At 45.4% G+C, this 24,222-nt stretch overlaps 1 protein-coding gene across 4 annotated transcripts in view; it reads right to left on the bottom strand.

The window, feature by feature from the left end:
• Positions 1 to 319: 319 nt before the first annotated feature.
• B4GALT4 (beta-1,4-galactosyltransferase 4) overlaps positions 320 to 24,222 on the bottom strand; it is a 138,714-nt gene continuing 114,811 nt past the window's right edge. For all 4 annotated transcript variants that reach the window (XM_040339102.1, XM_040339100.1, XM_040339101.1 and 1 more), the window contains 3 exons: positions 14,007 to 14,129; positions 4,862 to 4,966; positions 320 to 1,569 (listed from right to left, as the gene is read on the bottom strand). In XM_040339102.1, coding sequence (XP_040195036.1) covers positions 1,434 to 1,569; positions 4,862 to 4,966; positions 14,007 to 14,129 — 364 coding nt within the window. In that variant the 3' untranslated portion in view covers positions 320 to 1,433. The remainder of the gene's footprint in view (positions 1,570 to 4,861; positions 4,967 to 14,006; positions 14,130 to 24,222) is intronic.

The following is a 24,222-nucleotide window of genomic DNA, read 5'->3' as shown; positions in this document are numbered from 1 at the left end:
CTGTCCCTGGTTTTACTGAGCCTGGAAACCCTGATGAGGCCCCCTAGTGGCATGGGGCCCTCGGGCAGTGCCTGAGTGACTCAATGGTCAGTCCGCCCCTGGTTCCCTCTACTTTCCCTGTTACGTGATGTACAGTTATGTGTACAGTGCACTTTTGATAATAAAAGCTTATGAGGAGTACAGCTGTCCTGGATCTTTGTCTCTACATGAATATGGTGCAGTACTTTTGTGCAATATAAGAAAAAAAAAATTCCAGTTTAAAGGCTCAGCCCATCTTTTTCCCCAAAAATTGAAAATAGCAAGTGCAGCAACACTGATATTATTGATCCAATGTGAATTTACTATTTTCTTGCATTAAAATCACGTGCAATGCACAGGTTCTTGTAGCGTTTACCTCCAGCCCCAGGTTCGTACAGAGGTACGAACCTTCTGTTATGGGGGGCAGCTGAAGTGTGGCTTGACTACAATTGTAGTGACGTCACTGCCCTGCTGGATGTAACTTCATGTAACGATCTTCCTCTTCAGACCTGGATGGTATGAATAACAAAAAACACAAAATGGCCACAAACTTCCCAGTGAGATACAGGTAAGGGCGTGGGTTGGTCCACAGTTCAGAACGGCTTACCCTTAGAAATGTTCAGTGAAGTTTTATCTGCCCTGATGTGGTCTCCAACAAGATATGTGTTGGTGGAGCACTGAACCCCAAGATAGGCAGATATGGAGGCGAGTATTCCGCTTTAGTTCAGTGAAGTTGTATCTGCCCTGATGTGGTCTCCAACAAGATATGTGTTGGTGGAGCACTGAACCCCAAGATAGGCAGATAAGGAGGCGAGTATTCCGCTTTAAGAGGCAGCCCTCTGTCAACGGAGGTGTCCTAGGTCCCTGGAGTGCTTTGAAGGACAATAAAAGAAAGGGAGCACCACAAAACTTGAATAAGTCCAGTAAGATTTTATTTTTCACAAGAAGCCAACACGTTTCAGTGGCTTAGAACTACCTCTTTATCAGGGCTTCGTAAATTAAAGATACTGGACAATAATTGCAACGTGAAACCGAAAGCCAACCCTAAAACATTTCATTATCGGTTGGCTTTCCAACTTTACCCTCATCATTCGAGACCTGATGAATGGGGAGCTTTGAGACCTCGAAACATGTTGGCTTCTTAGACATCTAGTTGCGAAAAAATAAAATCTTACTGGACTTTTTCAAGGCTTGTGGAGCTCTCATCCTTTTCCTGTACTTCCGATATAGTCTCTAGACAAGATTTTCTTCCCTTGGAGTTTAAATTGTTGATTGATGGGGGTTTTCCGGGAGTCTGCTCTTCTGATATGTGAAATGGAGATAGAGTACAAAATTCAGCTCTGCAGCATCAGGTCAGTTCCAGTTGCATGGACTGTAGTCTCTATAGAAAAACTTGTTTATGTGTGAAGGTCCAGCTAATACTGTGGCTTTCCTATGTCCACTGTGATGTTAATGTAAAGGGGTTCGTGTTCCACCGACAGCAGCCTGTAGGTGCAGGAATTCAGACCGTCCGTCTTCCAGACCTTGGACACTTCCTTCAAGAGCTTCATCCTGTGTATGAGAGAAGAGATTATATAAGATGGGGATTGAAGGAATTAATGCAGCCTTTTCTCAACTATTTCGTAACTTTCCGGTATCAGAGATCCCCTGGTAAGATTAGTCTATTGCAGTGGTGTCACTAGGGTTGGTGTCACCCGATGCAGTAAAACATGGTCCCTCCCCTCTGTCTAGGCTGCCCAGCACCAAGCAGGCAGGGCACGGGGCGCACCCCAAACCAGCCCCTGTAAATGATAGTATAGTGGCAGGTTAGGGTAGTATAGAGTGGTATAGTGGCAGGTTGGTGTAGTGGGGTGGTATAGGACAGGTTAAGGTGGTATAGGGCATGTTGGGGTGATATAGGGTAGTTTGGCGTGGTATAGGGCAAGTTAGGGTTGCATAGGGCAGGTTGGGGTGGTATAGGTCAAGTTAGGGTGGTACAGGGCAGGTTGGGGTGGTATAGTGCAAGTTAGGGTGGCATGGGAAAGTTTGGGGTGGCACATGGCAGGCTGGGGTGGCACAGGGCTGTTTGGGGGGGTACAGGGCAGGCTGGGGTGGTACAGAGTAGGCTGGGGTGGTACAGGGCAGGCTGGGTGATACAGGGCAGGCTGGGGTGGTACAGGGCAGGCTGGGGTGGCACAGAGCAGGCTGGGGTGGTACAGGGCAGGGTGGCATTGCACAGGGCAGGCTGGGCATGTCAGCTAAAAAAAAAAAACACGGGATGGTGTCACCCGGTGCGGACCACACCCCCCGCACCCCCCTAGCAACGCCTCTGGTCTATTGGTGGTCATTGGGGAAATGCCCCTTACATTCGTGGTGGTCAATGGGAGGAAATGCCTCTGGCTCTGCCAACTAGTGTTGGCCTGGAAATTTGCAGGCACCATTACATGGGAGGTCGGTCATCCACAGCTTAAGGAATGCCTGGCCACCTCTAGAGAAACCCGAGGTTTTCGCATAAGCCTGGTTGAGAATGGCTACCTTAAAGACAAGCCAGTGAAGATGCATGCCCCTGGTGCCCAAACTGCACCCCTTTTGGTATGTGTTGTGTGGCCCTTGGACCCCAGCAGTTTATAATGTTTTTTAAAGTTGAAATAGCAGTGATCTCTACTAGCCTTATGCAACAGGGCTCGAGTGTCTCGCTGTCTTCTGAAGCATGTCTCCATCCTTTAAACCCACCCTTATGGTATCCACAGTCCCTGACCATCATTCCCTCTAGGCAAGTTCTCAAACAGGGTTACGGGAAGATCTAGGTTTCCTCCAAAGTTTACTAGGGGTTCGTTGAGTTGTGGCTGACCTCCTCTCTGGTGGTGCCTGCGTAGTTCCAGGGCCAACACAGTGACATGACATCAACGATCTTTTTAGCTGTCTATAAGGAGGACATTCCTCCCACTGACCATCAATGTAAGGGGTATTTCCCCAATAACCCCCTGTGCATTACTTTAGCATGGGCTTCCTGAGACCTTAAAATTCTTAATAATAGGTCCACTAGGAGAGGGGGTCTCGAGACTTAAGCAAAAGGACCAGTTCACTGTCCGTCGGGCTTCAGGGGAGCCGGACTTTGGCCAGTGGGAGTAGAAAATGCCTCACCATTGGTTTTATTGGGAGAATAGTGCCCCATTGTTGGTATGAAAGGGAAGAATAGTGCCCCACTGATGGTGTCAGTTGGGGGAATGGTGCCCCAGAATGAAACTGACACAGCCACCTTGCACAGTGTGCCCAATCAGGGTGCAGTAAGAGCTGGTTGTTAATCAGGGGGCCTGGAAGTCGGTTGCGGCGACCTTAACAACCGATAAGTCATCAGCTGTCAATGGGCTTACCCAATGATAGCAGAAAAAAGAAAAAGTAAAAAAAAAAAAACACATAGTGGGGTGGGTAGGGTTACCAGTCCCCCCCAAAATTCATACCAGGAAAGGAAAGGGATGGGGGAACGAGGGGACCCCAAAGCACCTTGTTTCCATGTTGATGGGGACAAGGGCCTCATCCCTACAACCCTGGCTGGTGGCTGTGGAGGTCTGCCCCAAAAAACCCACCCCCCCCCCATGTTGAGGGCATGTGGACTGGTATGGTTCATGAGGGGGGCCTCGCCCCCCCCCCCCTTTCCTGACTTGCCGGGCTGCATGCTCGGATAAGGAACTGGTATGGATTTGGGGGGTACCCCATGCCGTTTTTTTGTGGCGAGGAGTTTCCCTTAAAACTCATACCAGACCCAAAGAGCCTGGTATGGACTGAGGGAGTACTCAACGCCGTTTTTTTTCCCCATCATTTTTAATTGTCGCCATTAATTTTTTTTACATTCCGATGTCAGCGAGGAACTTGACAACCGAAAGTAAAAAAAAAAAAAAAAAGGGTCAGTGACAGCTGATAAATCATCTGTTAATGACACGGCGGCCGGCTTCCTTGCCTGCCCCTTAGCAACCAGCTATTTGTCAAAATACAACATCCCCTGACCCCCACGCTGTTTATTGGCGAATGCAGCATGTGATACCACCAGCAAAACTCTGGTTCGTTTGTGATTTGGACTTAAGAGCTTTTGAACCGCTTGCCGACCGTGTCCTGCACATATACGTTGGCAGAATGGCATGGCTGCGCAAAGTAATGTATATTTACGTTACTTTGAATTTTGCGCCGTGCGGGCGCCCCTGCAGATAGCTCCGTGACTGTGCCCGCGGATTTTGTGCCCGCGCCAGAACGGGGAGAGGCCAGTGTAAATAAGGCATCTCCCTGTTCTGCCTAGTGACAGGACACTGATCGTCTGCTCCCTCTCATCGGGAGCAGTGATCAGTGACGTGTCACAGTAATCTCCGCCCCCACACAGAATCACTCCCTAGGACACTTAACCTCTTTCCTAGCCCCTAATGGTCAACCCCTTCCCTGCCAGTTACATTTAAAAAGGACGTAAATTTTGTTTGGGAGCAACGTCGCCCGACCGCGCAAATGTCAGTTTAATCGGCGCAGTGCCGAATCGCAAAAGTGCTCTGGGCTTTGGTCAGCCAAATGGTCTGGGGCTGAAGTGGTTAAACGATATCCCACATAAGTATCACAGCCTTTGCTTAATACTTTGTTGAAGCTCCTTTGGCACCAATTACATCCCCAAGTCTTTCTGAGTATGAGGCTACAAGCGTGGCACACCTATTTTTGGGCATTTTCCCCTATTCTTCTTTGCAGGGCCTCACATTTTTTCCACAATTTGGAATTGCCCAAGTGTGAATGTGGCCTAATGACAACATAGAAGGGTGACCAGGGAATGTAGTGATTGGCTGAATAACGAGGTCCTTGCATATAAGGTTACAATGTATCCCCATCTCACCTCCTGTTGTTGACCTCGTTTCCGGAGTCCCTGGTGTGGAAGACCATGGTGTAGCGGGCGATCTCCGGGGGTGGCCGGACCACCGTCATCTTATTATAGGTCACCCTAGAAACAAACATGGATGCTGGGTTTAAAAAAAGAACGTCTCTTGCCTTTCTATACAGGCTCTCCTCACTTAATGACCAGGTTCCGTTCCAGCGACCAGGTTGTTAAACGAATTGGTCATTCAATGAGGAGCCACAAGTAATCAATATATTAAGCATTCCTACTGTACTGTATTCTGAAAAAAAAAGGTCCAAATACAAATCTCCCTCTTCAACTCAATAACATTGTTTTAACCACTAGCCGACCAGCCGCCGCAGTTATACGGCAGCAGGTCAGCTCGGCTGCGCGAAATCACGTAGCTATACATCATCTCGCATTTCAGCCAATAGGGGCGCGTACGCGCCCTTCGCTCGCCCCTGGTGCCGACGCGTGGGCGCGATCACTGCCGGGCACCCGTGATTGCTCCTTACAGACCGAGAACTGGGAGCTGTGTGTAAAACGGAGGAAAAAAATTTTTTTTTTATATATATATTTTTGGGGATATTTATTACAGCAAAAAGTAAAATAATTTTTTTTTTCAAAATTGTCGCTCTATTTTTGTTTATAGCGCAAAAAATAAAACCGCAGAGGTGATCAAATACCACCAAAAGAAAGCTCTATTTGTGGGAAAAAGAGTACGCCAATTTTGTTTGGGAGCCACGTCGCACGACCCCGCAATTGTCAGTTAAAGCGACGCAGTGCCGAATCACAAAAAGGGGCCCGGTCATTGACCAGCAAAATGGTCCGGGGCTTAAGTGGTTAAAGCGGGAGTTCACCCGGAAAAAAATTTTTACCCTTAGATTGATGCTCATTTTGTCTAGGGGAATAGGGTAGTTTTTTTTAAATCGAAGCTGTACTTACCGTTTTAGAGAGCGATCTTCTCTGCCGCTTCCGGGTATGGGCTGCGGGACTCGGCTTCCGACAGACTTCAGACGGTCGAAAGAAGCCGAACGTCGTTGCGGCTCTATACGGCGCCTGCCCACCGACGTTCGGCTACTTTCGGATAATCGTGACGCGATAGATACGACCATTCCCGCAGCCCATACCCGGAAGCGGCGGAGAAGATCACTCTAAAACGGTAAGTACGGCTTCGATTTAAAAAAAACTACCCGATTCCCCTTGACAAAATGAGCCTCAATCTAAGGTTAAGAATTAACTTTTCGGGTGAACCTCCACTTTAAAGTAAACCCTCAGGGACAACTTACACCTACAGGTAAGCCTACATTAAGGCTTACCTGTAGGTGCTTGCAATATCTCAGAGACCTACACGGTCTCGGAGGTATTTGCAATGTCCCCAAGCGACGCCTTCAACGACGCATGCGCCATCTTAAAAAGGGCACGCTGTGACGTCACGCGACTCTGGCCAGTCACAGAGCCAGAGTTCGCGGCCCCCGAAAAAAGAAGGGTGAAGAATGGACGCTCGCTGCCAGCGCGGAAGACGGTGACATCGCGGGCTTCTCCTGCAGGTAAGTGTCACATTATGTGATGCATAATGAAAAGACAGTGAGAGAAAGAACAAGAGCGAGACAGCAAGAGCGTGAGAGAGGAAAATGTATTTAACCAACACATCTGCTTCTTTGATAAAGATTATATTTTTTACTGGAACTACATATAAGTGGACTTTGTTCCAGAGAATGCACTGGATGAAAATGATCGATGTTTTCCATGCAACTAGGATGTTTGATAAGCAGCTAAGAGATTGTAAAAAAGGGTTCTCCCTTCAATACATTTTTATTGCTTTCAATGCAAAGATCATCAGAATAGTGACAATATAGCGCAATCTGTACTCGGACATAAGTATCCAAACAAGGAAACGCAATTTCCAATATATACAGGGCTGGACTGGGACAAAAATTTGTCCCTGGACTTCATCCAGACTGGCCCACTTTGACAGGTCTCTCCTATGGTGGCCGGACAACTCCCGCACCCCTCCCCAGGCCACCCAAGCCCCCTCTTCCCCTTCACTAGCCACCAGGGCTGATCCGCCTTATACGCAGACTACGCAAGCTGCGTGGGGCCCCCGGATTTACTCGTGGCCCCCGCTGGGAAGCATGGAGTTTCTATTTGCATCGGCGATTCCTAACCGGAACAATGGCTGCCGCGGCGGCTGTCCAAGTATCCGCCCGCGGCGCTGAACATTGACAATGTAGCAGTAGTGAGTCAGACGTCAGGTGCTAATGCTTATGGGAGTTGTAGTCCACGAGTGGCTAAGTGCTGAAGCTCCCTGCTCCCTGAGGTGGAGTCAGTCACTCTGAGGAGAGCGGCACAGCTGTGGTGACTGTCAGATTTTATTTTCCCTGCCAATGCCAGGGCTCAAGTCCTGCGGGAACGCATGGGAACGGAGTTCCTGCACTTTTTTCACAGCAGGAACTCAGTTCCCTTTGCGGGACTAGAGCAGCCGAGCCGCCCGAGCCAATCCTTCACTAAGCGGCGATGCCCAGCTCGAGTCACTGTCAGGGGCAGGCGAACCTTAGTAATCCTTTATGTTACTGGCCACTTCCTGTATATGGATTCATCGGGTAGTGTGCGGGTATTCCGTCACTTCCTCGATGCCGCAATGTCTCCTGGGAGCTTTTGTCATTGTTCCCAGGAGACATTGCGGAGGTCTGCCGCGAGTTATCGCGGGATTTAGAAAGAACTTGCGGTTTAGTATTTATGCATACGAGCGTATCTTTTTTTTTGGTGGGGGAGTGGATCTTGGGTGGGAGTTCCCACACTTTTTTCCCTAGGACTTGACCCCTGGCCAATGCCTTTTGGAAACGGTAGGACTAGGAGGTGAATGTTATGTGGGGGTAAAAAAAAAAACCTGAATGTTATGTGGTAAAAAAAAAACCTGAATGTTATGTGGTAAAAAAAAAACCTGAATGTTATGTGGTAAAAAAAAACCCTAATGTTATGTGGTAAAAAAAAACCTGAATGTTATGTGGTAAAAAAAAACCTGAATGTTATGTGGTAAAAAAAAACCTGAATGTTATGTGGTAAAAAAAACCTGAATGTTATGTGGTAAAAAACAAAAAAAAAGCCTGAATGTTATGTGGTAAAAAAAAAAAAACCCTGAATGTTATGTGGTAAAAAAAACCCCTGAATGTTATGTGGTAAAAAAAACCTGAATGTTATGTGGTAAAAAAAACCTGAATGTTATGTGGTAAAAAAAACCTGAATGTTATGTGGTAAAAAAAAAAAAAACCTGAATGTTATGTGGTAAAAAAAACCTGAATGTTATGTGGTAAAAAAAAAAAAAGCCTGAATGTTATGTGGTAAAAAAATACCTGAATGTTATGTGGTAAAAAAAAAACTGAATGTTATGTGGTAAAAAAAAAAAACCTGAATGTTATGTGGTAAAAAAAAAAAAAACCTGAATGTTATGTGGTAAAAAAAAAACCTGAATGTTATGTGGTAAAAAAAAAAAAAGCCTGAATGTTATGTGGTAAAAAAAAACCCTGAATGTTATGTGGTAAAAAAAAACCTGAATGTTATGTGGTAAAAAAAAACCTGAATGTTATGTGGTAAAAAAAAACCTGAATGTTATGTGGTAAAAAAAAAAAAACCTGAATGTTATGTGGTAAAAAAAAAAAACCTGAATGTTATGTGGTAAAAAAAAAACCTGAATGTTATGTGGTAAAAAAAAAACCCTGAATGTTATGTGGTAAAAAAAAAAACCTGAATGTTATGTGGTAAAAACAAACCCTGAATGGTATGTGGTAAAAAAAAAAAAAGCCTGAATGTTATGTGGTAAAAAAAAACAAACCTGAATGTTATGTGGCAATGGCAAATGGTTTACATAGCTCATGGTATCACGGGTCAGGGCAAAATCGCGGGTGCGCGATATATGCCGATACCAGCGCCGAGTTTGAACCACTGCGCCGGCATATACCGAGCGCAGTACACTCGGGTATAGTCGGGCAGGCTCGGCTCCTCTCGCGTTCACGTCCTGGACGTACAGGACGCACAGGACGTGACCGCGAGAGGAGCCGAGCCTGCCCGACTATACCCGAGTGTACTGCGCTCGGTATATGCCGGCTCAGTGGTTCAAACTCAGCGCGGGAATCGAGCGGGAAGGACACCGCAGAAGGACGCCGGACCCGACGAGGATGACACCACCGAAGCCGCAGACGGACGCCAGACCCGACGAGGCAGCTGATGGACGCCACGCAAGACACCAAAACTGTAAGTACGAAAAAAAATTGTTTACAGGAATGCGGGTCCACTTTAGGGGTGCGCGCTATACGTCGGAGCGCGCAATACCCCGATAAATATGGTATATATAAAAAAAACACACACATATATAATATATATATATATACACATATATATATATATATATATATATATATATATATATATATATATATATATATATATATATATATATATATACACACACACACACACACACACACACACACACACATATACATATATATATATATATATATATATATATATATATTTATTACACTGTATATAAAAAAACTAAAACATTTTTTTTATAAATAATATATATAAAAATGTTGTATATATATATATATATATATATATATATATATATATATATATATATATATATATATATATATATATATATATATATATATATATATATATATATATACACACACACATACACATACATACATACATATACACACACACACATACACAGTGTATATATATATATATATATCTCTATATAAAACTGTCAGGTATTTTCTTTTTCTCCCCGACTTTACTCCTTTTTTCCCCCCTCTTTATTTTCCCCCACTCGCCCCCCCTCCTCCTTTTTTGTATCTATATGTGTTAATGAATAACTTAATGATATTAAAAAAACATACCAACATTTTTCTTCAGGATTTTAATCATTTGTCAGGAATTTATTCATGTAAATAAACCAACCAGTCGGGTTTATTTACAAGCCCTGTCCTTCCAAACCCTCCCATCGCTCCGGCCCAGTCCAATCATCTGAGATCTGTACGTCTTGTGGGATTAATGGACGGTTATTAGGCAATCAGTTTTCTGCCTGGACACGTTCTCTATTCATTCAGGGACAATGTGGACTGTTCATGGGCTGATTTCTCATACTGATAGGGCGTCCTCATTTCTCATAGCGGCATTATACCTTCCACAATCAACATTTATTTCATCAGGCGCTCAAAACAGACGGGAGACAGGAAAGAGGATTTTGATTCCCCCCCCCCCCACCCACCCAGACAGAAGAGACAATTACCATACATGGATTTATGGACTAAAAGTTTTGGCAGATTTTTTAAAGGAACGCGACATAAAATAAAGCTGGTGTATAAAGAGCTGACTTTCTGTCCATATTCTACTGGACTTATACCGTGTTTCCCCGAAAATAAACTCGGGTCTTATATTATTTATGCCAACAAAAGACAAAGTAGGGCTTATTTTCAGGGTAGGTCTTACCATGTAATGTGCTGTCTTCTCCCCCTCCCTGCCTGTTAGGAATCCCCAGTGTGAACTGAGTTAAATTGCTTGTAAAATCCTATAATCCACTCTATTACAGTATTATATAATGTACAACGTGTGTGTTCCTGTAATAGAATTGTGACAAATACCTTTGTTATAGCGCCGCTCTGCGCTTCTGTGACCCGCCAGAGCTCTCTTCCCCACATTTATATTACAGAAACGCACATATTGTACATTATATACTACTGTAATAGAGTGCATTTTAGGATTTAGGATTTTTAACTAGGGCTTATTTTCGGGGTAGGGCTTATATTTCAATAGTTTTTATTGAAAGAAAGAATACTACAACAATACAGAAGCATCGCCACAAATTTTGAAAATATCAATGAACACCTGAGAGGTCTCAATCATAGTACAGAACATCATATAATGTTTGGCATCATTGTCATGACAAATAAAAAGAATACATAACAAAATACTCCAGGGTATAACACAAAATGTAATCCCCCCCAATTATTCAATGACCCAACCTTAGTAGGTCCACGACCCTCCCGTCAAGGATCCCAGACCTGGAGACCCCACTTCCAACCAACCACCAGTTTTGCTATCCGAACGGGAGGACCCGCGTTGAAAATCTTCCGTGAGAAAGGTGGAAGTGTAAAGAAATGGGCAGAAGCGTATAAGAAAAAGAAAAGAAAGAGAAGAAAAAAGAGAGAATAGATAAGAGAGCGACCGGCCAGCCCCCAGGAGTCCGCCAAATGGAACCACAACCGTGGTTCACACCTCCAGCGATCTTAGATCGTTAGTTAAATAAGCCAGCCATGGATCCCAAACCTTATTGAAAATCTCCAGCTTGTCCTGGACCAGTGCTGTCAATCTCTCATTTAACATTAACCATGACAGTTTCCTTTTAAGCTGTTCGAGCGGCAAGGAGGCGGAGCGCCAATTTCTAGCTATCGTAATTTTAGCTGATATAAAAATCAACATAAGCAATCGCCTTTGGGCTTTAGAGGCCCCCTCCACCCTGTCGCCCAATAGAGCCTGTTTTGCAGATTTAGCCATGTTTAACTGGGTCAATGAGTAGATGAAATTATATACCCAAATCCAAAATCTCCTGACCTTTGGGCATGACCACCAGATGTGATAGGCAGTCCCCACCTGGCCACATCCCCGGAAGCAGGTATCAGGGTAGGGCTTATATTGCAGCCCTCCTGGGAAAAAAAAAAGCTAGGTCTTATTTTCATGGTAGGTCTTATTTTTGGGGAAACAGGGTATTGAGGTCTCCTTTTGCCCAACATTGCAGCCAACAAAGACACGAGTGCCGGATCTCCTGTTCACCTGGACCCTGACCATATACCTGGAGGTCTTCAGGACCGCCCACTTTTGAGTAGCATCAGGACTGGCCTCTCCGATTGTAAGGAGGCGTGATGAAGTTATCCTAGAACTAAATCAGAGGGTGGGCAAAGGCTGAGGAATTCTGGGTATTAATACTGTACAGTGCCTTGAAAAAGTATTCATACCCCTTGAAATTTTCCCCATTCTGTCTTGTTACAACCAAAAACGTAAATGTATTTTATTGGGATTTTATGTGATAGACCCACAAAAAAAGAAGGCACAGAATTGTGAAGTGGAAGGAAAATTATAAATGGTTTTCAACACTTTATACAGATAAATATGTGAAAAGTGTGGGGGGTACATTTGTATTCAGCCCCCTTTATACTCTGATACCCCTAACTAAAATCTAGTGGAACCAATTGCCTTCAGAAGTTACTTAGACAATAGAGTCCACCTGTGTTCAGGTGTTTTGTGAAGCCCTCAGAGGTTTGTTAGAGAACCTTAGTGAACAAACAGCATCATGAAGGCCGAGAAACACACACCAGACAGGTCAGGGATAACGTTTTGGAGAAGTATAAAGCAGGGTTAGGTTATAAAAAAATATCCCAAGCTTTGAACATCTCACGGACCTCTGTTCAATCCATCATCCGAAAATAAAAAGAGTATGGGACAACTGCAAACCTACCAAGACATGGCCGTCCACCTAAACTGACCGGGCCGGGCAAGGAGAGCATTCATCAGAGAAGGAGCCAAGAGGCCCATGGTAACTCTGGAGGAGCTGGAGAGATTCACAACTCAGGGGGGAGAATCTGTCCACAGGACAACTATTAGTCGTCTCTCCACAAATCTGCCCTTTATGGAAGAGTGACAAGAAGAAAGACATTGGAGAAAGAAAGACATAGTAAGTCCTGTTTGCAGTTTGTGAGAAGCCATGTGGGGGAGGGGACACAGCAAACATGTGGAAGAAGGTGCTCTGGTAAGATGAGACCAAAATTTAACTTTTTAGCCTCAAAGCAAAACGCTACAGTAGCACTTTGGAATTTACATTTCTTAGATTGTTACACTTAATTGTAAATGTTTTAGTCGCGCTTATAATGTGAATTATTGCTTTTGAAGTTAATTTTCGACCACCCTGCCAAGTCCATGTCTTTATGGACCTTGCTTTGTGCACTGGTGGGCAGTCATGTTAAAACAGGAAGGTGCCGCCCCCAAACTGTTCCCACAAAGTTGGGAGCATGAAATTGTCCAAAATGTCTTGGTATGCTGACGCCTTAAGAGTTCCCTTCACTGGAACTAAGAGGCCAAGTCCAACCCCTGGAAAACAACCCCCCACCATATTATTTGGACCAGTGCACTCAGTAAGGTCCATAAAGACAAGGATGAGCGAGATTGGGGTGGAGGAACTTGACTGACCTGCACGGAGTCCTGACCTCAACCCGATAGAACACCTTTGGGATGAATTAGAGTGGAGACTGCAAGCCAGGCCTTCTCGTCCAACATCAGTGCCTGATCTCACAAATGTGCTTCTGGAAGAATGGTCAAACATTCCCATAGACACTCCTAAACCTTGTGGACAGCCTTCGCAGAAGAGTGGAAGCTATTATAGCTGCAAAGGGCGGGGCCAACTCAATATTGAACCCTACGGAATAAGACTGGGATGCCATTAAAAGTTATGTGTGTGTAAAGGCAGGCGTACTAATACTTTTGACTATATATATATATATATATATATATATATATACACATATATACATATATATATATACATATATACATACACACACACACACACACACACACACACACACACATATATACATATATACATACATACATACATATATACATATATACATACACACACACACACACACACACACACACACACACACACACATACATACATATATACATACATACATATATACATATATACATACACACACACACACACACACACACACACACACATACATACATACATATATACATACATACATATATACATATATACATACATACATACATACACACGTATGTGTGCTTGAGCTTTTGGGTGCACACCCTAATGCAATAGGCTGCGCAGGCCTATGCTACGGACTAAGACTGGGATGCCATTAAATTTCATGCGTTTGTAAAGGAAGGTGTCCCAATACTTTTGGCAATGTAATGCAAGTTTACCACGGGGCTTTTGATGGTGAAATTGGGTGGAGGAAAATACTAATAAAAGATCAACGAGTTGCATCATAGGGGTAGTACAGCGAGAACATTGCATCCCCAGGCTGAAAATTTCCCTTACCTGAGCCGTAGGTCGTCGTCCTCGCCTCCCCAGCCCCAGTAATTGTTTGAATAACCGTTCACCTTGGCAAACTGATTCCTGGTCATGGCAGTCACACCTCCGAAATACCCTTTATACCACAACCTGCGGGTGAAGAGAAGCACGAGTCAGAGAGGATGGAATGCAGCACATTCTCAGAACATAATGAATATAAAAGAACTCCACAAATTTATAGGAACATCAAACTTATTTATGGTCATTTATGTATTATTGACGTGCAATTAATCTAAAATCTTGGCCACCTCCTAAAAGGTAAATTCGGCTTGCATTGGTGAAGGTGTTGGTTTTGTAAGCGGTTGGGTGGGAGTTGCTTGGGTAGACTCACAGGACAGAGGAAACTCAGGGTGGGCGTCACCGGCCTGCTGATATTCTTAGGCCCCTTTCACACTGGGGCGTTTTTTGGGGCGTTTTTCAGGCACTTTGGCGCTAAAAAAAAGTCTGTAAAGTGCCTGAAAGAAGCCTCGTCTGCAGTGCTTTCAGAGCCCTTTCACACTGCCAGTGCCCGAAAACCGCTGGTAACCCCTTTCACACTGGGGCGTTTTTCAGGCGCTTTGGCATTAAAAAAGCTCCCTCAATGGGAAGGGGCTTTAGGAGCGGTGTATTCAACGCTCCTAAAGCGCTGCAAAGAAGCTGCTTGCAGGACTTTTTTTGACGCCCTGCCAGCACAGCGCCTCAGTGTGAAAGCACTCGGGCTTTCACATTGGGATTGCAGAGGCAGCTTCTTTCAGGCACGTTTTTTAACGCTAAAGCGCCTGAAAAACGCCCCAGTGTGAAAGGGGTCTAAAGGAGGTCAGCAGGCAAGAGGTGAAGCAATGGCACAGAATCTACAGAAATGCTGCCATACAGTATACCTTGCAAAAGATCTGCCAGTCATTTTCTAAAGACTGAAAACTGAGCGATTAAAGACCATTGATTGCTCGGTTCTCAGTCTTCAGTGAGCAGAGATGCTGCCATGTAGTCAGGGCCGTTTGAAGGAATTTGGGGGCCCACAAGCAAAATGGGGGCCCCAAAGCACCCCCCCCCCCCCGGACGCAAAGCCTACGTTAGCGCTACACAAATTTTTTACTCCCATGTTCTTACTCCCCCCCCCCCCCCCCTATGTTTCTCTATTCTCACCTACCCTTCTTCCCTGAAGGCGGTCGCTGTAGTATGGCCGAGCTCCTCTTCCTCCGGTCAGTCCGGTGTTCTATCAATATGGGTCCCCAGTCCCCTATCAGATAGTGCCCGGAACGGGCCGGGCACCGCGCGCGGTACAGGAGATTCAGTTTCCCATGTTCCCGGCCGGACTGAAAGGAAGTAAGTGAGCACTCAGTGTGCACTTCCTGTCAGTCCATCTGGGGACAAGAAACTGAATCTTCTGAAGGAAGACTCCAGAAGGAATGAAGAGGAGCTCGGCCATGCTACAGCCTGGGAAGGGGAAGTTGGGGGCCAAGCAATTGTTTGTTTTGCCTGTCCTGTAGCGACGGGCCTGCATGTAGTCCACCTTGCACCTTAACCACCTCAATACCGGGCACTTTCGCCCCCTTCCTTCCCAGACCAATTTTCATCTTTCAGCGCCCTCGCATTTTCAATGACAATTGCGCGGTCATGAAACACTGTACCCAAATTACATTTTTATCATTTCATTCACACAAATAGAGCTTTCTTCTTTTGGTGGTATTTAGTCACGACTCAGTTTTTTTTTTTTTTTTTTAATATAAGCGAAAAAAAGAGCAAAAATTTTGAAAAAAAAATAAATTTCTTTATTCTATTTTAAAAGAAACCCAATGAAATAAATGTTGTCATAAATTTAAGCCCAAATTTATTCTACCACATGTTTTTGGTAAAAAAAATCCTGTTAAGTGTATAATAATTGGTTTGTGTGATCACGGACATTTTTACGCAGATGATCATGTACAGATGTGCGCAGGTGATCACAGACATATGTGCAGGGGTGTATTTAGGTTTTGTGCTGCCCTAGGCCTGGTGAAACCTGCGCACCCCCTACTTTATATATGACGCACCCCTTCCTTTTTAAGACTGGTCCTCTCATTTTCATGGGATGAGGACAGAGGGACAGGGTGGGATGAGGACAGGGGGACAGGGTGGGATGAGGACAGGGGGGATGAGCACAGGGTGGCATGGTGGCATGAGCACAGGGGGATAGGGTGGCATGAGCACAGGGGGACAGGGTGGCAGGGGACAGGGTGGCATGAGCACAGGGGACAGGGTGGCATGAGCACAGGGGGACAGGGTGGCATGAGCACAGGGAGAGATGAGCACAGGGTGGCATGAGCACAGGGAGAGATGAGCACAGGGTGGCATGAGCACAGTGCCGCCCTAGGCCTGGGCCTTGTCAGCCTAGGCCATAATACATCTCTGCATATGTGTGCAGATGATCATTGGGACATGTGATTTTACCGTTACATATGTGGGGGGGGGGGGGGAACAGGTGTTTTTACTATGTGGGGACATGTGCGTTTACCGTGTGTGTTTTACATTGTGGGGACACTAGACTGGTGATCAGTGAGTAAAAGCTTTAAAAAAACAGCTCATACTCACTGATCACCAGCCGGCTGCATCGATCCGCTCTCCTCTCCTCACCGACAACGTGTGAGGAGAGGAGAGCCGATCGCCTAGCAACCGGCTCTCTGTTTACATCACATGACGGCTGTGATTGGACACGGCCATCATGTGATCAGGAGAGCCCTCCTGCCGATCTGAGATGCGCCGTGTCCGGGTGACACAAGTGCATCGGGATTGTGCGGCTGCGCAGAAACACACATGGCGCGATCCCTCTCCTTCTGAGGGACGTTCCTGAACGTCCACTCAGAACAAGAGAACGCCCACCCGGCCGTATATGTGCAGTGGCCAGGTGGGAATTAGTTAATGAATGGACACAAAATATATATTTGCCAGCACACCGTGGATCGACAAAAAGTAGCGTCCAAACAAGTAGTTTATTGCTTGATCACAACATAAGAGTGCAATGTTTCGGAGTCACGTAGGACCCCTTCGTCAGGCATGTGATTCACATGCCTGACGAAGGGGTCCTGCGTGACTCTAAAACACCCAAACTTTGAGAGCTTATCCAGGAAGGAGTGCGATGGGAATATGAAGTATTAATGAATGGCCACACACCTAACTATGACTCAAGCTACCACAGATCACATACCACTGACAAAGTCCAGTCCAACTTCACCCACCCACTACACACCCTTCATTATACAGACCACGATAAGGCAAGCGCGAGAACGATCACATTAACTCACTGGAGTCCAATCAGAGAAAGCTTTGTATTTACAGAAAAAAAAAAACAACAAGATATTCTGTGAATGGTGGCAGTGCGGAGCAAGAGCCCCCCTGTGATCAGTATGCAGTGCGGCAGGAACATCAGGGCTGGTAGTAATTCTGTGTACTACATGGACTGTCAGCAGTCCCTCAGGTATGCGATTTGCATACTTACCTCATAAAGATCATACCTGGAGTCCAGCTTCAAAGGAGAAGTATGGCCAACGCATACTAATTCTATAGATCACAGGAGTGGAGTTCGAGCACTCCTGTGACCCATTTTCAGCTGACAGCAAGCTAAGGCTGATGCCACTTAACTGGTCCAGGCTCTGGATTGATCCTGACTTTACAGTTGGGATCCACCCAGATGATATCTGGACCAGAAGCTGGCTCAGCCTCTCAGTGAGCCACTGGGAGACTGAGCCAGCCACTCCCCCCCCCCCCTCACAGCCAGTGCCCCAGTGAGCACTGGAGGTCAAGAGCAGAGGGCCGATGACAGAGTCGCCAGCTCTCTGCTCCCAGAAGACTGGGAACTGATCAATTACCGGTTTTTGACCGCTCAGTTCTTAGTCTTAGAAGCAGCGGGGGACAGATGCAGCATCAGACCAATGTAGAGAAGAGATCAAGTGTATCCAGGGAGGATGAGAGTGAGCTGTTGTCAGGGGCGGACTGACCATTGGGACTTTCAGGCACTGCCTGAGGGCCCCATGCCACTAGGGGGCCCCATCAGGGTTGCCAGGCTCAATAAAACCAGGGACAGTACGTAAAAATCTGTGTTTTTTTTACATCTGTCCCTGCTATGTCTTAAACCGACATGCTTTTGATGTGAAAATCCTGAGATTTTAGCTGCACTGCCTCCTGGCGTGGTGGCCATCTGTGAGCCCAGGGGCCCCATAATCTTCTATTGCCCGGGGGCCCCATGGGTTGTCAGTCCACCCCTGGCTGTTGTAGACAGAAGTGGCCAGATCAGGGCAGAGAAGGGGTGAGATTTTGTTGTAGTCCATAGCAGAAAAGATGGTTAAAAATCCCCACCTTTGACAGAGGTTTTGAAAGATCTCTAGGTGCAGAGACCCTGTTCCCCAGGTCTAGGCATTGACAGCTTAGAGAATACACCCAACAATTGTCCACTCCTTTGATGTGGATGACCATACGTTTCTGCCCATGAGAGTATTAGACTCATTTCTTTCAGAGCTGCTAGGCTTCTTGTGACAGACTCACCCGGGACAGAGGCTTTTGGAGGGGACTGAATGCTACCCTCTTGCCTTGCGATTATAGGCCCTGGCATTTGGGGGAACGGTGCTCTTTGTGAGCTGTATGCCTTGAGGTGGTGTTACTTTGGATTCAGGTCCATGCCCCCCCAAGACAGACTCTGGGAACCCTGTATATGCCATATTAGAAATAGAGACTGATTCATAATGTTGGGACACATACTGTTAGATGCTGATGTCAACTCCAGCCACCTGTCTGTCTGTTGTCTGATATAATGTAAATGAGTCTAGGATAACTTCTAAGAGTCTTTCACCCATTGTTATTTGTGCTAATTAACCCTGCAATTGTATGAAGGATTTCTGTGTTGATATGTATGATAATGTGTATTGTAGCTAGGGAGTCACATTGGCTGCTTTAAGGGATTAGTTAATTAGCTCATGTCAATGTATGTTTTGTTAGAGTAATATTGCTAGAGTAATATGAGCAGGAGGTAGGAACCTCCTCTTTAACTGTATATAAGACTTATATTCTGATTTTAATAAACTGTCTGATGTTTTACCCTAAACTGAGCTAAGACTAGTGAATAAGAAAGCTAAGGGGTCTTGGATTGTGTGGTACCGGACAGAGGTGCGATACAGCGGACAGACTCATCTTGAGTACGGGGGTCCGTCACACTTCTATTGTGCCCTTGATGATTTAAGTAGACCACCGCTGTGGTATTGTCCAACTGTACTCCTAATGGGTGACCTTGTAGAATGGAGGTCCAATATTGTAAAGATGGACTGATGACTCTCAGTTCCAAAATGTTATTTGGGTACTTTTGACTCTCGATAAGACCAGGTCTCCTGAAAAGTATGGGAGTTATAAACTCTGCCCAAGCCTGTAAGACTTGCATCTGTCATTGCCATTTTCCAAGTCCTTTGAAGGAACAAACTTTCCCAGTACCAAGACAAGACTGGAAATACACCAGGAAGACCTTTGCTTGACTTGACAGAAGCATTGTGCGATCCAAAGATTGGGTCTGCTTGTTCCACATCTTGAGGATGTTGGATTGAAAGGGGTCTGAAGAGAAATTGGGTATAAGGGAACTGGGTTAAAATGGTGAAGGTTTCCAAGGGTAACTGCTGGTTGACTGGTTGGTTGGTTGGTTGGTTAGTTGGTTGAAGAGATAGTTGAAGACAAGGAGGTTGAAATTTGGATAAGGTTGTGACCAAAGAGGAAAAGGGCTGTTGGAGAAGTTGCAAGGTGGGGAGGTGCGAGAAGACAAGATCAATGGTGTTGCCAGATTACTGTAGTAGTGTGGGTCCAATGGATTAGGTAAAAAAATAACGTTAGGTTAATAGTGGATTTTCAGCCTCAAAAAATGTAATTCTCCGATGCACCCCTCCTCAGGTCCTCTACACTAGTGGTTCTCAACCTCGGTCCCCAAGTACCCCCAATGGGCCATGTTTTTCAGATTTTCCTTTACTTTGCACAGCTGCTTTAAATCAATAACATAGTATTGATAAGAGCTATTTTATCTAAGGGAAGTTCCAAAAACATGGCCGTTGGGGGTACTTGAGGACTGAGGTTGAGAACCACTGCTCTACAGGATTAGCAAGCATTTTTTTTACTCCAATTTATACGATTTAAATTTTTTTTGTGAACGTTCACCTCCCCGAATGTTGTTCTCCTAGGTCAGGGGTCTCCAAACTTTCTAAACAAAGTGCCAGTTTACTGTCTTTCAGTCTTTAGGGGGGCATAAACAATGCACATTTGTAACAAAACGTCCCACACTCCACTTGAGTGCTTTCATCATATACCGCTTCCTCGCAGTCTGAATATAGATATCAGATATTCCAAACGCAGAGAACCATAAACAAGACGATACTCGTTTGGTTGCTCACCATGAACTGGTTATTAGAACAAGAATACAGTCTTATATACAGTTGAGGAGGTTCCCTCCTCTCCTGCTCATATTACTCCAACAATACACCTGTAACCAGAAACCTAATTAACATGAGCTAATTAACTAATCCCTTAAAAGCAACCTATGTGACTCTGTACCCTCCTGGGCATTGTTGTGATTAATCAGGATTTAACTACAGGTCAGACTTGTCACCGAGCTTCACACAGTAGATTGTACATTATCACAAGTATAAACACAGGACACCTTCACACAATAGCAGGAGCTCCAGCAGGAGTCGGCCTTCCTCCTACATTGTACAGAGGCCAATGTGATCAGCTCTCTCAACTAACATGTTTAGTTCAGAATCAAACAAACCAAGAATAGTCTTTACATATATCCTGGGAGATATTGTGGATAACTATTACTGTCCCATTTTAAGTAATCCAAGACATATTTTTTCAGTAACCCTGTGCCCCTGTGTATAAGATGTAAGAAGCTCAAAATACATTATAGGTGACTATTGTGTGCATACAGCTGAGCCAATCGGATTGGCAGAGGCTGTGACATGCGCCGCACCAATCCGAGCAGGCTTCATCCAGCAACAGAGTGCATCGCCGCCAGGATTGGCTGAGCGGCATGCACTGTATACACAGCATTGCCGAGCACCCGACGGCCGCAATAGCAGTACCGAGGCACCAGGCATTTAAACATGGGTTTGGCGACGTCTTCACCCGGTAACAAGCACCCGGCGGGCTTCTCCTCGATCCGGCGGCCTCCTTAACAGGTACCGATCACCCTGGCGGCCTCTGCACTCAGCGTATAAGACGACCCCCCTATTTTGGCAGCATGATTTGGGTGTAGAAAGTCGTCTTATACGCCGGAAAAAACAGTAATCATGCCTCATCGTTGGTGTCGCTGGCAGGAACTGTGCGATGAACTGTGCCCCATCGTTGGTGTCATTGGAAGGAATTGTGCCCCTTTGTTGCTGTCAGTGTGAGGAATTATGCCCATTGTTGGTGTCGGAGGAAGAAATATTGAACCATGGCCGAATAAAAGCAGGCAAAGGGCCACATCTGGCGCCCCAGGCCACAGATTGGAGACCACTGTCCTAGGAGAATGACTTGCACTGTGCTCCCTTTGACTCCTGGGATATGCATGTCACATATCTCAAGAGGCATAGCCTTCCATTGAGGAAAGGAGGAGAGAATGAGCCTATTGGCATGTCAATGGCTAGGAATTCTGGCTGAACCTGGAACAGCCAGCAGCCTATTAACGTCACAGGAAAACATGGCAATGTGGACTGGGCGCTGCCAGAGGAGAAGAAGATCTCAACTGGGCAACGCTGGATATGCTGGGTGGGCAAGTATCTAAAATGTGCAGATTTCACCATCAGGTAAGCAGCGGTTAATCACACTGTCACCGTATCAGGGTGCGGTAAGCATGCCAGAGTTTACAGAGGCTTTTATTGCTACTATTATCTTCTATGCAAAGAGAAACATTTTGACCTGGCCAGTCATCCGTTGTTATGTAAACTGATGATTAGGATATTCCACAACCTGAACCTGAAGACACAGCTAGGTGTGGAAAGGTCCTGTGTGCAAAGGCCCGGATGATGCTGCATTTCTTCAATACCTGTAGTCTTGTAAATAAAATTCCGAAAGGTCTTGGGACTTTAAATGAGGCACTTCACATATAAATGTAGCGCCTGGTTACTTTCAAGTACCGGTGCTATTGAAATTTAGAGGGCGATCAGAGTACTAATGACTCTGATCCAAATTACAACGTTCAAATAGGGTCTCTGTTTCAGCTTGGCTGTGCTGTGGGCTCATTCTGTTGTTGCTGGGGTGCTATCCCACCCCAGGGCGACAGGTGGCAGCAGCGGAGTCGAGACTTGGGTGTTCTTTTCCAGCAGCCAATCAGGAGGGAGTGTCCTTGCTGGGCATGCTGGGAAAGGGTACTTATGGGACAGACGCCATTGAGTCTGGGTTCTTCTTCCAGTGTGGCACCCACCTTTGGATGTACCTGAATTTCCAAATTAGAATAATGCCGAATTTAAATGCATCTGAAATAACGGAAAACAATTTGGACAAATTTAAATACTTTTCGAATTCCAATTTCCGAAGAGAATAAAATAGTATACAAAATAAACGAATAGAATAGAAAAATCTATATACAGTATGGGGCAGATCCACAGAGAGAGTACGCCGGCGTATCTACTGATACGCCGGCGTACTTTCAAATTTCCCGCGTCGTATCTTTGTTTTGAATCCTCAAAACAAGATACGACGGCATCTGGGTTAGATCAGACAGGCGTACGGCTTCGGATCTAAGATGCAATTTTTTGGCGACCGCTGGGTGGCGTTCACGTCGTTTTCCGCGTCGAGTATGCAAATTAGCTATTTCCGACGATCCACGAACGTACGAGCGGCCGTCACATTCTTTTACGTCGTCTCTAGTCGGCTTTTTCCGGCGTATAGTTAAAGCTGCTGTTTCGTGGCGTATAGTTAGACCTGCCATGTTAAGTATGGCCGTCGTTCCCGCGTTTATTTTGAATTTTTTTTTTTGTTTGCGTAAGTCGTCCGTGAATCGGGATGGATGTAATTCACGTCTATGTTAAAAAAATTACGTCCTTGCGACGTCATGTTGTGCAATGCACGGCGGGAAATTTAGGGACGGCGCATGCGCAGTTCATTCGGCAAGGGGACGCGCTTCATTTAAATGAAACACGCCCCCTAATCGCCAATTTGAATTACGCGCCGTTACGCCGCCAGAGATAGACTACGCTGCCGTAACTTACGGCGCAAAGCGAGCTGTGTACCGATCGTGCCTTGTATCCCGACTCTGCCTACTGTCCCTGTATCTCGCTTCCCTGCTGTTGATAACCCTTTCGGCTTGTGTCCTGACTACGCTTTGGTCTGCCTAAAGTGTCACCATGTTCCAGTTCCTGGCTACTATCTGGTGATCCACGGTCACCTGCACCTGCAAACACCAGCTGGCGCAGCCCGCTACTCCGACCCTTGTGCCACTCCTGGTCCTGTCATCACTACCAGGGGTGCTGGACAAAAGGTGCAAGAGAAGCCCCCTCTCCAGCTTGATCTCCACCAGCTATGTGACATCAGCATCATTTATCTATGTAAAACCTTTATCCCAAAAGAAATAAAAAAAAATGTTTGCTGTAGCTGTGCTGGACTTTAATTTGTTAGTGTATTTAAATCGGCTAGTACGTCTAACACTTCCCCCCTCCCCGGAGACAATGCTGCTGTCCAAAGGTTCCCTTGTGCCCTTTTATCCAGAGTGAGGGGCTCTAATACAGGACGGGACGGGTGTTACTGGTTTGATTACCCGGTGAAAACAGAGGAAAAAAGCCCAAAAAAAAAAGAAAAAACAAACAGGGAGAAAAACAAATGCAGCCACCACATTTAATGATTGGCAAGCTGTAATATAATAGATTTTACACTTCAAAACAGAGTAAATTGGCCAAAAAATAAGAGCAAATAGTGTTATAATCACAAGTAAAATAAATACAGCTCAAAAATGCTTCCCGACAATATATATCCACTATGGCACCAAAGTGTACGTGAATACAAAGTGTCTAAACAGATACCAATCTTGTGTTGAAAAAAAATTGTAGTAAAATAATAATGAAATGTACCTAATAATTCAAACAATATTGTGCTTAGGCACGGCGCTTGGCAAGGTCATTTACCAGAACTTGTTGACCTTAATGCAGAAAGATCTCAAAAGGCTCGTTATCTGTACTAGACTCAGGGCAGTCTTCATAGCATCATGGGCCCCTGGGCAAAGTGATGT

Source organism: Rana temporaria, chromosome 2 (genome assembly GCF_905171775.1).
Source record: "Rana temporaria chromosome 2, aRanTem1.1, whole genome shotgun sequence".
Taxonomy (NCBI): Eukaryota; Metazoa; Chordata; class Amphibia; order Anura; family Ranidae; genus Rana; species Rana temporaria.
The sequence above is the reverse complement of the archived record's forward strand: the minus strand, read 5'-3'. Positions and strand labels throughout refer to the sequence as shown.